This window comes from Ursus americanus, chromosome 4, assembly GCF_024610735.1.
Source record: "Ursus americanus isolate L20-20 chromosome 4, mUrsAme1.1.p, whole genome shotgun sequence".
Taxonomy (NCBI): domain Eukaryota; kingdom Metazoa; phylum Chordata; class Mammalia; order Carnivora; family Ursidae; genus Ursus; species Ursus americanus.
The window spans coordinates 91,879,293-91,894,245 of record NC_142130.1 but is presented as its reverse complement, the minus strand read 5'-3'; the positions used below and the strand labels follow the sequence as shown (position 1 = coordinate 91,894,245).

The following is a 14,953-nucleotide window of genomic DNA, read 5'->3' as shown; positions in this document are numbered from 1 at the left end:
ATGGAAAGGAAAAATTTAAAAAATAACAATGTCTAATAAGAGATATCAAACTTAACTAGGAAATGATCATATAACGACACGGTCTCAAATCAGCACACTTTAAAATGAATTTCTAAAACACCCTCAAAAGACAGTTATAGTTCTGAATGCTCTAGACTGGTTCAAGTTTAAAATGACAGCACATCACTACAGTTAGTCAAGTTTTTGATGACATAGGAAAATACTTATGATACAATGCTAAGCCAAAAAAGGGAAGATATAAATAATATAAAATACATTCTAACCCAAGCATACCATCCTGAATGTCAAAAATGGCACAGAAAACCAAAAACTGAAAGGGAATGTGCCAAAGTGAAGTACATAGAATTTGGGGTATATATCTATAAGTTAGATAAGTCTTATAAATTTCCAAATTTTTTTCAGTGATTGTGTATTACTTAATAAACAGGGAGAAAAAGTAAAAACCTGAGAGCAAAAATAAATCCACTCGGTTTATCATTCACCAAAAACAATAAATCTATTGAATTATTAGGAATGGAATCTGATAGCCCAGGGTTAAAAAATGAGTAGGAGCTACAGAAGGGAAAACACATAAAGACTAGATGCACAGGACTGTGTGAAGAACAATTCCAAAAGGAGGCAACTGGTAATACGTGCCAAATATTTAAATGTATAAACCCAACGCACCCTGCATCTAAGTGAGATTTAAAAGCTCTTTTTTTAAATTTACAGATCTGGCTTCTAATTGTTCTGTTATAATATGCCATACTCCTATGATAGCTGAAGTATGCAAACCTTGCCCTACAAAACTCACATTTTTAAAATAGAGAATCAAAAAATTAAAATTCCACCATATTAGTTTTAAGCACTTAAATTCATACGTTTAAACAAATATGACAACGACCCCATGAACAAACTGGCACAATTTAAGATAAATTTCCAAGGCATTCCTCCTAAAAGAGTTGTAGTTCTGTATGTTCTAGAGCTATTTCAAGTTTTAAAGTGACTAGCCTATCACTGTAGTTCAAAGACCATTTTAATTGTTAAAGCAGCCCATGTCATCAAAATGAAGAGTGGCATCAACTGCTATATCCAACAGCTTTTCAGAAATTATGTTCCATTGGATGCTAATGAGCATAAATAACCAATAAGAGGGTGGGGAGTTCCTTTTATCAAATAAATTGAAAAAAATGCAAGAGCTTTTATGTTAATGTACACAGTAATCTCTGAGGCACTGCATCTTGCAAATGCAATCTCAGAAGTAAATGATTCTACCTCCTTTAAATAAATGAAATCTGGTTACCTCTTAATTCAAAAGGGTAAAGAATGCTCCTAGGTTCCCAGGATAACGGTAGGCTTAGGTAGAATGTCACTCATCTCTAAGGGGAATGAACAGGAGTGAAGGGGTGTGTGCAGAAGAGACATCTAGGAGGTAACCGCATGAGTCTGGACCTCAGGAGAAAGGAGTGGGGACACAAATGTAGATTCTGATAACATCGGCATGTGGATGTCAGGTGAGGCCAGTACTGTGAATGCTATTTACCAAAGAGTATTTTCTGTTTTTACTCTAGAAGCCTTAAATTCAAAACGTAAGTCTTAAAAACTTATCATAAATATCCACTGCATCATTTCTTACATATCTGCCCCGTCCTCCAATTGAACTGTGCTCCTGGATTCCTAAGCACAGGGATCACTGTGAGCAGAGCACCTTTTACAGACTATTACAGTACCTGGTACAAAGCAAATGTTAACCAAATAAATGTTTGGTCACAAATAACTTTTCATCCAAAAATTTAAAAATAATCCAATTTTACCTTATTTATATTCTTATTTTTAAATATGCAAAAAGACCCTCAAATTAAACAAGTACAAGAATGCCTATATACAGAAGTATTAGAGATGCATCAAAGTTGGACTTTGGCTTGGTGTTCAGTAAAAATCTATTACTAAAGCTTTTGCTTTTGAAAGACCAATCATCAGTCAACACCTACATCAACATCCTTTCTGGCATCCCTGTACCCATGCTTAATCAATGAAATACTATGAGAGAGGAGGGTATCATCACATCTAACCAACATACAGTACCATGAAAGCCTTGGGAAAACAGAATATTCACTTTCAAGTATGCATAAGCATTCTAGAAATAACTGTCACTGAAAAACTCCTTATGAGCTTTTATGTGTTTAAGTTCTATCAGATGAAGTATAATAAATGTGTGCACAGTAATACAAGAGCAAACTGCTGCATTAATTAATGATGATTAGGACAGCTGCTAATTTTATGTTCAAAAACAATTATTAACTCGCAAATTGTTAAAAGGGAAATACCAAGAGCTAATACATATATTAGAGCAAGCTAGATCTTCCTTCTTGAGTTTCTTTCTTTTATAAGCCAATAAATGTTGACAGTTTTTAATGAATACAAGGCCAAATGAGAGAGACTGGATTGTATCACAAATCTAATCTTTGTAGGATTTTTTTTTTTGTCTTCTAGCATTCATAAAACTAACTAGGTAACTTTTATAAATGGTATTCACTCTTCAGATATTGCATTTTATCCATAAGCCTTTCAAGAAAAGGAGCTATTTGGGAACACCTCATATCGTGTAAAGATTAAAGTAGAAATAAAATAGCAACTTTGCCACCTCAAACTTTCATTAGGGAAAATCTCCAAAATCATTAACATTCACGGATAAATCTAGATACCCCAAAAATACTTTGTTCCTCTACTGACCTCAGTTGACAGTGAGCATCTACTTGGTATAGCCAATGTGCAGTATAGTGCCCAACGAGCAATCCGGGAGCTGACAGTGCTGAGAAACTGTTCCTGCACCAAAAGGTCAAACTTATAAAATCTGACAACAAAATTTTCATAAAATTCTCAAATACTTCTCTGTAAATATTCCTATTTACTTCTCTAAGATGGTGATATTCAGCCTCAGCATCACGTTGACCTTCTCAGCCACTGAGCCAGAATGCGTACATGGCGCACCTCTAATTTGTACAGGCAGACACATACACGTGCCCGTCTGAGAGACGGATCACAGAGAGGATTACTCAATCACCTTTTACTTAAAAAAGAATTACCATCAGATTCTTTGAATCCCTCGTGAATGTGAAGTATTACTTGACCTCTAATTTATTGTAAAAATATATTTGAACATATTTCTTCATTCAAAATAGGACAAACATTTTTTTAAACCCCACTCTAAAGTCAAAAAGGTAATTTTTTCCTTTAGAAAACAAAGATCACCAAAAACAAAAACTAGTCACAAAAACTTTAAGAGCTACACCAATAATGTAATTAAATATCTATGTGAGGTTTATGTAGTTACTTCTTTTCCAGTTAAAGACCATATTTTCAAAGTTTATAAATGTAGACTATCCTGACAAAGTCTGTAGGTACAAGCCCCTTGGTTCAACAAAACACCTCACCATCAGCCTGATTTAAAGAACATGCAAGTTTAAGTTAACACTTTATCCATTAGCTACACTGTATTTTCAAGAGTCTGAACAGAGCCATAGATGTGCTGGCCTCCAATTTCCCATTTTCCATCAATAAGATCACCTTAATTAATAATAAAGCAATCCAAAAAATTCTTTCAAAAATGCCTTTATAGTGTTTTTCCTGCACAAATACAAATAACAGAAGGATGAAAGGAAGGGAGGAAGGGAAGATAGAAGAGAAAAAGAGAGAAGGATGGAGGAAAGGATGAAGGAGGGAACCAGGGAAGAACAAACAAAATCCCAGACCGTATTTTTCCAAGGAATCATACATACGGGTGTAATATCCTTTACTGAATTGTCAGAGTCTTATTTTAGATATACTACTAACACCTACTCCATATGCCTTAGAACATTTGCTCTATTTTAATGGGGATCCGAAGGACATATGCATTCAACCATAAAGGTGAATATTAGTGAATATTTTTATTTATTTTTAACAGAAACGCTTCAATTCTCACCAAAGTATTAGCCAACCAACCACTTTCAAAAAGGTCAAGACTAGCAATCACTATGCTGTACGTGTATTAATACCACACTGTAAGTCAGTAATTATCAAACGGATTCCCAAAGTCATTTATTAAATATCCCAATCCCAACTAACTTTGTATTTATTGATCTAAATATCATTCCCCCCACTAATGCTGTTTATCAGAAAGCTCCCCCATTCAAAATACAGCACCAGTTCCCGCATTCGCTCAGACAGCCACAGCTTTACTGTATTTCAAAACTTGAGTCACCTGTATGCATCGTCTTCTTTCAAGTCTCATATCATCCTGATGGGGTGGGGGGAGGGAGGGAAGAGTCCAGCAGCAAAACTATAACACTGTGTGAAGAAAAACAGATTATGATAAGAGATAAGGATGCAAGACAATTACCCCTATTGAGGAACATCTAACGTAACTACAATCCCCAAAACAGAGATAAAATTACTGCAAATTTCGTTTACTAAAATTTATTTACACTTACTTGAAAATAATTTTCATTAATGAAAATCAATTATATATATAAAATGCAAAGTACTCAACTGTCAGGGAGAAAAAGTTTCACAATCTGCCTACTACTAATGAAACTTCAGGCATTTCTAGGTATGAAATAAACAGTTAATATTCCACTACTCTATACAATTTATCTGGGAAAAAAATTACATTTTGTAATACCCATCAATTCACAAATCAGTATCAATAGGAATTCACTTTTCATCGTGGCTTACTATCAGAGGTCAGCAGAGGTAATGCAAGTTGCCTTACAGGGAAGGTAACATGTCAATCTACCAATGTTATCTGTAAACTGAGTTCTGAGACACTGTTCACAACTGCTCCCCTAAGCCCACAAGCCCTCTTTTGCTCTCCAAGTGGTTTCTCTTACTTTACTGTAAGTTTTTCACTGTACTTCCTACTTGCTGCTTCCATTGGTATTTTACAAATGACCAGCAAAATTTATATGACTGACGGGAAAGCAAAAGCAATCTCACTGTTGTTATCAACTGAAAGTGGATGATAATAGAAGAGAGGAGGACAAGCACAGGCTACAACCTAACTTATTTGTAAGTTCAGTTTAAAAATTTACTTTTTAAATTGATACTGTGGAATTCCATAAATATTACTAATGAAACAATGTTGCTTATGTTGGCCAAGTTCCCAAGCCAGCCAAAAGAAACTTACTGATACCAAAAAATATTATTGATCGTGGGCACTGGGGACCACTGAGAACACAGAAAGGTAACCAATTCTAGATCCTCTCTATCTGAACAAAGTCTAAAACAGGTTGTTTTCCTTTGTTAGAACTCTCTCAACTCCTGATGTCTCTAATTCCCTAAATTTCACTGTAGGGATCCCCATCATCCTGCCTCCTAATCCTTTCTCCTAAATAGTCCTGTGTTCCTAAATTACCATCTAAAACTCCTATTACCTCAGTGTGGTTCGTTTCAGGTATGTGATAGAAAGAAATCAACTGGACTGAAATAATTTATTCATATTTGCAATCTTCCACGAGGATGCTCCTAGTTAGTCCAAATGAAACCCTAATTGGTAGAATTCTACTCACATTACAAAATAAAGTTTAAAATGACCGAGGTAGCTTGAACAAAAACATTTTTAGGCAAACGGTCATAATTCGAATGTATATTTATTGCCCTCAAACATTTCTGCTCTTCATTCATTTCTCCTTCTGTTTTTGAACTCCCAGGTTCTTCAAAAGCTGGACGTTTGTACTCCAAATAGCAGTAACTGGAAGAGCAGCTCAGGGACAGGGCTATAAATGTATGAATTATCTGTAACTTAGGAACTGCCTAAGTCTAAAATCATTACCTATATTCCAGATTCCATTCCTAAAGAACCACGTTTCCAGTTGAGATGCTGTGGTAAAACCTTAGACATGGGACCAACTGGTACCCATTTTGGGGGGTATATGGATAGATGGATGGATGCACATTAAATTACTACATCAAAACAGTTTTACTCCAAAAAATAATAGTATTTGAATCCTCAAGAGCAAGGATTTTTTCTTCAAAGACATAGTTTTCTAACCATTTTTCTCTTATAAATGGTCTTTACCATTCTAGCATGGACCATGGGGACAGGAAATGTGAACTAAATCTCTAGCTCTGAATTATGTATTAGCTAATCTTTTAGGTTCTCAACATCCCATTCTTCACCTATAAAATGTTACTTACAATGCTATCTACACTTTGCCAACTTCGATGGTTTCAAAAGGATAGATACTGTTGATACCAAAGGACTTCATAAGAAAAGAGCAGAATCAGATAAACCATTAGCATTTTTCATTCCATTAAAAGCAGTTACAAATTAGCAGATTATCCCATTACTTTACAAAATATCTAAAGGTAAGAATACAGGCGGGCCAGTGGCACAAAGGAGAGCAAGCACATGTGAGGACCAGAAGAAGCATGCATCAAGACTGAACCTAAAATGGACATCTTTTAGAAGGTCAACCATTAATCACTACTCATATGAAAAGTGGCCTTTAGCAAAGGGTAAAGCATCTATACAAGTTACAAAACTTGCTGCTGACACAGGCAGCAACTAAACCATCATCTACCGAGCAATGCTAAAACTCCTTAAGTCTTGACCTTGGACTGCTTTAAATTCAAATCCAGGGATAATTCCATATACCCTTTCGGCTGCTCACTTTTCAAAAAAAAAAAAAAAAAAAAGAAAAAGAAAAAGAAAATCTGTTTATATCAGGTCAGCGTTTTATGACAGTAAGTAGGTACCAGCGAACACCAATATACTTTGTAAACTATAAATACAATTTTCTTTCTAAAGAAGCCTAAAAATCCAGCCATATTTTAAATTTTTCTGAGAAAAACCTACAGTGACTTTTTCACCTTTCCCCCCACAAGTGGAGTCATTCACAAATTATGGAGCTAAATTAGATGCTAATGAAAAGCGTCGACTATCGTCACCACAGGAACCTCCTATAACCCTCAAAATCTTTCACAGTATGCTTTAGTTCACATTTTGCTAAAGGCAATATAACAGTCTACGAACAATGTAGAAACTGAGCTTAACTGGTTTTTGAAGCTAAACCTACAAACCATTTTTTAGTTGTCTGAAAATCACTGCATAATAGTAGTAATCTGCAGCACATCAGCAGGGAGAGGATTTCAACAGGCTGAGTTTAATCACGTGGAATGCCCAGGTAGGTATCAGACCGAGTCTCCTTGCACCTATCTCTCTTGACAGAGGGAGGTGGAAGGCGAAGGAGAGAGAGGGAGAACACTGAGACACCTAATTTAGAGCAGTGACTAACTGAGATTTATAAAATTAATGCTAATCCTCAAAGATCAAGATTGGCGAAACTGTGACTGAAATGAATGCATTAGCATGATATGGCAAATCCAGATTAACTAAATGGTCACTATGACGTTTTCTCTCTCACGTCACAATGTTTTATAATGACATAAACTAAAAATTATATGTAGTTTCAAAATAACTAAATTAATAGGTTAAGTATAACAAGCAGCAGGTGAAAATAATCAGTATGACACAGGCTTCAGAAGTACTGATAGGGACTGTTTTCTTAAGTTGGGTGAAAGCACACAGCTGTTTTTTAATTATCTTTTAATTTTACAGGTTTGTATAGTCTTGTATATACATTTCAAGATTAAAAAATTTAATCCACATGGAAAAAAAACAAAATATAATGCACAATAGTATTTAAAAGGACAATTCAGATAGTTTAGAAGATGCCAATTTAAGAATAAGCTACCCACTCCCAAAAAAGAATAAGCTACAAAAATGAAATCTGGGAAAACTAAGCTGATAGACCTACAATTTGATTCCATGCATTAAAACTGCATGATTACCTAAAAATTACACTGTGACAGGCTTTCCTTATAAACTTCTACTCATTTACACTAACATTAAGGAAGCAACGGAAGTGTCTTCTTTTTCCATGTAACAATTTTAGAAACAGGTTTTCTAGAATCACAATAGCCAAAGAAGTCAAAGCAAAAAGAAAATAGAAAAAAATCACAGTCTTACACCTAACACAAGAAAAAAAAAAAATCTATTAACTCTAATTCCAATAAGATGATCAAGTGGCATACAGAGAAAATGCATTTTCACTGACCATGGATTTCAAGTGAAATTCTTAAAACCAAGATGATTTATGACTCCCTCCAAAACCCCTAGAAATAGTCCTAGTCATAAAAAAATTAAAAAGGAAAAAAAATTTAAAAAGCACAAGACTTCAGAATGGGATATCCAAGAAAATTCTGAGTAAAACTGCAGGGAAAAGAGCATTTGCCAAACACTTACTATGCAGCAACTACTCTACTGAGACACTTTGTAGAAGTTGACACATTTAATCTCATAACGACCCTAAAAGTAGGCAGTGTGATTTCCATTTCATCAATGAGGAGAGCAAATTCAGAGAGATGAACCGGCCTGGCCTAAGGTCACAGCTTGTGAACTCTGGTCCCACACCAAAGTTCATATTTTCCATCACACCAACGTTCATGAATAAGCACTGAAACGGTCATGGGAAAATTTCAAAGACTCAAGAATCTAGGTGTGTCTAGGTCTGATTTTAAGACCCCATACTCAATCTTCCACCTCAACCATCCCAAACAAGAAGTAAAGTTCATAAGTAGTAAATTAATTTGTAAAAAGCATTTCAGTTTAGGATAATGGTAAAGAAACTCTCCTCCAGTTAGTCCAGCAGAGAAAACTGGATCACAGAATATAATAGTTATTACTGAAGTGATGGCTTATCTTTAACGGATACATATTTTCCTTTTGTTCGCTTAATTCCCAGAAATAATTATATAAGGTAATTAGTACTATTATCCCCATTTTACAGGTGAGGAAACTAAAGCCCAGAGAAGAAGTTGCCCGAAGTCGCAAATGACTAATGGTGAAGAGAAAAAAATTCAAATACAACCAAAATAACTCCATAACTAATGCCTTTATTTACTATCTCCTCGCCCTTCTCCCGTGCCCCCCAAAAGAGGGAGGAAAGACGAGGCAGGACAGGAAAAAAAATCCGTTTCTCCTTCCTGTATTCCTACTCTTGGGTGACAGGTGTCACCATCACCCAGGACCTCTTTCCCAGTGATTACACCACATCCATCCGGCAAATTCTTGTGTTGGATTCACCTTAGAAAGGTCTTCGCAACTGGCCTTGTTGCTCCATCTCTAGTGTGCCTGCCTCAACCAACGCTCTCCCTGTCCCATCAGCACACCCTGCTCAAATCTACATACAAGCCACTCACCCCCGAACTGTAGGCCTCAAAACACATGCTGTCACCATTTCAGCTCAATCATGCGCCATTAGGCTGTTCTGAAGCTGGAACTCAACAACAGTCTTCTCTCCATTTAAAAGTAAAAAACTCAAGTTCTTCACCCATCATTTATCTGAAATAGACTGCATTCTGATTATAACACATTACACGCTCCTCATTTTTAAAAAAGGGAAGAAGAATGGGGCGCCTGGGTGGCACAGCGGCTAAGCGTCTGCCTTCAGCTCAGGGCGTGATCCCGGCATTATGGGATCGAGCCCCACATCAGGCTCCTCCGCTGTGAGCCTGCTTCTTCCTCTCCCACTCCCCCTGCTGTGTTCCCTCTCTTGCTGGCTGTCTCTATCTCTGTCAAATAAATAAATAAATAAAATCTTAAAAAAAAAAAAAAAAAGGGAAGAAGAAGAAACTAAACAGGAGGATTAAAGAGCCAAAAGTCACACAAAACTCCAATACCCTAAGGCATCTCTGCTCCTATTGTTGTTTATTTCACATCTTTACATCACACTTTAGATTCGCAGCATCTTTCATGGTTGTATAGTAGTATCCCACTACACAGACCTAAGTTTACTTGAAACAAATACCTATTAGGGGATATTTGAGTTGTTTCCAATTTTTCACTACCATAAATTTTGACCCTTGGAGCCAAGTTTTTATCCATTTGCTAACAGGAATTAAAAGCAAAGTAATATGAACACCAAGACTTTTTGAATCTCTGCTGATGTGCTTGCTTATGATACATTTTACATCACCTACATATAATGTACTCAAACTTCCTATTATTCAATAGATCCTAACTTATAAAAGGAATTAAAAAGGAATTAAATGACTTCTAGGTACTCTGAGAGTCACACTAGAGCAAGATCTAATGTGTGGTGATATCCCTGGCTACATTTTCCTACCCAACCTCAACATCTGGGTTGATCTCATTCATTTATATATTCCTATCACACAGAGGACACTTAGGAAGAATATGTTCAATCAGGAGCCTGCAAGCCCTTCTCATAACTAGTTAAGGAATGCACTGGAGGGGCGCCTGGGTGGCTCAGTCAGTGAAACACCTGCCTTCATCTCAGGTCATGATCCCAGGGTCCTGGGATTGAGCCACATGCCAGGGTCACCCCTCAGTGGAGAGCCTGCTTCTCCCTGTCCCTCTGCCCACCCCCTGTGCTCTCCCTCTCACTCTCTCTCACTCGCTCACACACTCTCATTCTATCTCAAATAAATAAAATTAAAAAAAAAAAAAAAAAGGAAAGAAATGCATTGGAAAACCACTCTGCTCTGTCCTTTCTGATAGCACTAACTTTTCTAGAGTGGTCATATATTTTTATATGCACACACACATATAATTTTACTTATAAAATATACATTATGTATAATTAATTTACATAAGTGCATGCACACATATACTTAGTCGATTGTATGTACTTTTATACATATATAATTATATATAATTTTAGAAACCACTGCTTTTAATTATCCTTGCATTTCAAAAATACAGAAAAATAACCAGGCCCAGAAATAATCAAAAACACATGCTGCTATTAGCAGCTTACATCTTCCTCTAACAAGCCTATTACTAAGAGTAGTAAATGAGTTTAGTTTTCCTTATTTTTCCCAACTACACTTTTGAAAAACTCAAAAATTCTTAAAATGTGTGTGGCCTTGTATCTCAGAGCATCAGTTATCCTCCAAATATTCCATGTCTCTCATTTGTAGCCCCAACCTCAGGTGTTACCTCCAGTTCCATTCCCTGGCCCCTCCACTCATTTCTCTATCCATCTTTCCCTCCAAAAGAAATATTCCAAAGTTTTACTCTACACGAATCATGCTGAACTACTCTTTTCTCTACGCTAACCTCTAACTCAGTATCTAGTCCAACTGGTGCTACATGTGGCCTACAGCGCCATTACTACAATTCCCCATGCCTGAGACACATCCTCACCTCCTTCCTCACAGAACTCACCTTCCCATCTTTATCCCCAGTGCCACCGTTCTTCCACCAACTTCACTAGAAACTGCTGGCTTCTTTCTTTACTTGAAATAGTCTCACTAAATCCCGTCAATTTTCAAAATACCTCCTGCCTTAATTACTCTCCATGCCCACTGCAATCACCTTGGTCTAGGTCCTTATTTCATACTTGGTATTACAGATCCCCCTAGAAATAAGCATCTCCTGGGCCGGGTGGTATGTCAGAAACACTATGGGAGGTTCTCAAAACCACACTGCAGACTCCAAACCCAAAGATACTGATTCAGGAAGCATGCGGAAGAACCCAAGAATTCTGCAACATCCCCCGCCCCGCCCCAGGTGATTTTAGACCACAGCCCAGTGTCGAAGCTACCAAACTTAAAGGCAGCTTATCCCTTGTCTCAATTCATCTGGCATACAGCTGCCACACGTATCTTCCTGAAGCACATGATTTTCAACCTGGATTTAACTTACCCTCTGTAACTTAAGAAAACTCTATCAAATCTTACTGGCCCTGAACAGAGACTTTAGCATGGCATTCTATAAAATGCCATTTAACCTCCTCCTGCACCAATGCTCAAATGATTTTCCCTACCCAAAGTTTGCCACTTTTTTACCTAACCCTTTTTGTAAATCCTGTCCACCCTTCAAGACCACCACAATTCCCCCTCATCCGGCTTCACTCACTCCAGCCTCTGAGTTTGCATTCAGTGATCCACCACTATTATTTTAATTATTTATGTTATATTATTACTCCAGTGACATAATCTCCTGCTTGGTGAGCTTCCTATTTCTATTTCATCAGAGTAGATGTGCAATGAACACATCGGTTAAGTGAGTAACAACAGGGAAAATACTGTTCTATTTAGAAAAAGTAAGTTATAAAGTAGTATGCAGACACCATGTGATTACACTTGTTTTTTAAAAGGAGAGAACAGTGTGCATTAAAACACACACACACACACAAAACAAAATCTGACAGGTTATCCACAAAACGTAAATAGTAGTTATCTCTGGAGAGAGCAACAGAAGGAAACTGTTATTCTTATCTTTTGTATTTTCTAAATTTCCTAAAAGGAACGTGCATTTTTTAAAGAAACCAAATCTTCCCAGAATCTTAAACCTTAAAATCTTAACCCAGAATTTTTGTGATCAATGGAAATCCTGTAAAAATGACTGGCATGGGTATCAGCAGCCATACCGTCACAATCCTAACACTTAGGACTTATTTGTTAATGTTAACATTTCCCAACCTCTACTTCAAATTCCACTGGCCTCACCAGGTGGATGTCCAACTTCTGGGACCCTGTTCACAGCTGTGGAAATCAATTTTATACATGAGCATGCTATTCTCTAGCTGTACAGAAGTGGGGTTCTGTTTATTCCCTTGCTTTGTCCTTTCAATCAAAACTACAAATCTTAACATAGTATTATTGCTCTCATTTCTCCACATAAGACCAGGAGACATATAATAGGTGAGAAAACTGAAATTAATATTACAATAAATCTTAGGAATGAAGGTCTAGAAAAACCTCTAAAATACCATCTTAAGCACTGTTTCCTTCTTAAGCAGAAAAGTCCTGAATACAGTGAAAACCTACACATTCCAAAGATTAATTCTCAAGATAAACTACAGCAAAACGTTCAATCCTCAGTTACAAATTCTACGCTAAATTCCTCTATACCAACTTAAGTTTATGATGTTCCTCCTGTATACTGAAGAAACAGAAAACAACTACACACAGCCTACAAAATACCCTTCATACCACACTCCTCAGCTTTTCTCCAACTGCACATCAAGACACTCAGTGTGTCTTCTCAAACTGAATTAGCCAGCCTCTGTCCATTTTTCCTGCTCAAATCTCCTGTTTTCTCCATTTATGATGTCCAAATTTGTACACAGTATACTTAAACATGAGCCTTGACACTAAGTATTGTTCCTATACAGTTTTCCTTTCTTCACGTAGCATTGATTCATGGCCCATTTGTGGTCTATTATACCTCATGTTCAATCTCTTTTAGAGATCCCTTTCATGAAAGAAAATACAAAATTTATATATAAAAGTGTATCATTAAAAATAATTTAAAAATCAGGAACCATGAAAGTTTTCAACACTAAAAAGAAAAGCTGACATAGATTATGGTACATTCACATGACAAAATATTATATAACCCTTTCAGCTGTTCTTACGGTAACTGCATGGCATGAAGGAAAAAGTCATACGCTAAAAACCTTCCCCAAAGCAAAATCTCAGGAAAGTAAAATAAATACACTGAAAAAACTCTGGGGGAAAATATGTAACGTTATTAACAATGAATGTCTTTGGCTAATAATTCTGGGTGACTTTTAAATTTTCCTCTTTACACTTTCCAGTACATCACAACTTTTACAAGTAAGCACATCTCTTATAATCGGGAAAATATGGTCCAAGAAATTCAACCTCCACATGAAACATTAAAGTCATCATGGTATCTGGCTAACAGCCACAACCATGAGAACACCCTCTAAGTGCATCCAATTTTTAGAACTCCAATATAGGTAAAAAGCTCATGATAATAAATTGTTAAAGATCTTTGTTCAAAAAAAACCAGTTACGGGGCACCTGGGTGGCACAGTAGGTTAAGTGTCCGACTCTTGGTTTCTGCTCAGGTCATGATCTCACCGTTGTGGGATCGAACCCTGTTTGGGGCTCCGTGCTCAGCACAGTCTGCTTGAGATTCTCTCTCCCTCTGCCCCTCCCACTCATGCTCTCTCTCTCTCTCCCTCTCTGAAATGAATAAATTTTTTTTTTAAATGTTAATATACTGCTACGTCACCGTCCACGATAAGACCAAAAAAAGTACATACTTAGTGATGCTTACCCCAATACTCAAGGCCCTACAGCCATCAGGCTCCCAAGCCAACCTGCCCTAGTTCAAATTCTGGCTCCATAATTTAATAGATGGGCTCACACAAGGTTCTAAACTCTTAGATGACTAAGTGTCCCCATCTACAAAGTGAGGATAATCCCATAAAATTGTTGTATTATCAATGAAATAGCACATGTAAAAGCATTTACAACACAGTACTTAGTGTTCAATATACATTCAGTTCTCTACGCCAGTGTATTTTACACTGTCACTACCTTCACCTTTCCAGTCTTATCTCCTACTATAAAAACTTTCCCCAAATTGACACTCCAGCCACAATGGACAAATGCCGATTTTCTGCTCGGGCTATTCAATGAGCTCTTCTCATCCTTTCCTGCCTTGTCAACACCAAGCTCCAAGCCCAAGACCAACCAATCTGTCTTCTCCACAGAAGTCTCCAATCAGCACTGCCTATAGACACCAATCCCTCCGCAACCCTGCATAGCAGTGTTTACACCAAGAATCCAGCCCTCACACCACTCACCCTGGATGGTAACTAACTGTATGCATGCCAGCATCCAGCCCCAGAAAATATTAAGAGGCTTCTTTGGCTCGCCACTGAGGAAGGCCAGCTTCCTCAACTACAGCAGACTCTCAATAAAGGAGAGAAAACCATAATCATCAAACCACGTCATTGCCTAAAACATCTGCTTTGGGTTGCTTTGTTGAAACAACTAAGCTAAAATTCATCAGCATTTGGGGTGCCTGCCTGGGTGGCTCGGTTGAGCACCGGACTCGGTTTCGGCTGAAGTCATGATCTCAGGGTTGTGGAATCAAACTCTGCAATGGGCTCCATGCTCAGTG

General features: G+C 37.1%; 1 protein-coding gene across 6 annotated transcripts in view; it reads right to left on the bottom strand.

Annotated features, from left to right (window-relative positions):
• The window catches only part of DYRK1A (dual specificity tyrosine phosphorylation regulated kinase 1A), a 144,719-nt gene that overhangs the window by 89,178 nt on the left and 40,588 nt on the right, over positions 1-14,953 (bottom strand). For 4 of the 6 annotated variants that reach the window (XM_045813504.2, XM_045813503.2, XM_087861799.1 and 1 more), the window contains one exon: positions 4,244-4,329. The exons of 1 other annotated variant lie outside the window; for it this stretch is intronic. In XM_045813504.2, coding sequence (XP_045669460.1) covers positions 4,244-4,253 — 10 coding nt within the window. In that variant the 5' untranslated portion in view covers positions 4,254-4,329. Of the gene's footprint in view, positions 1-2,733; positions 2,827-4,243; positions 4,330-14,953 lie in introns of those variants that run through there. One more of the 6 variants, XM_087861800.1, reaches the window with a different exon arrangement.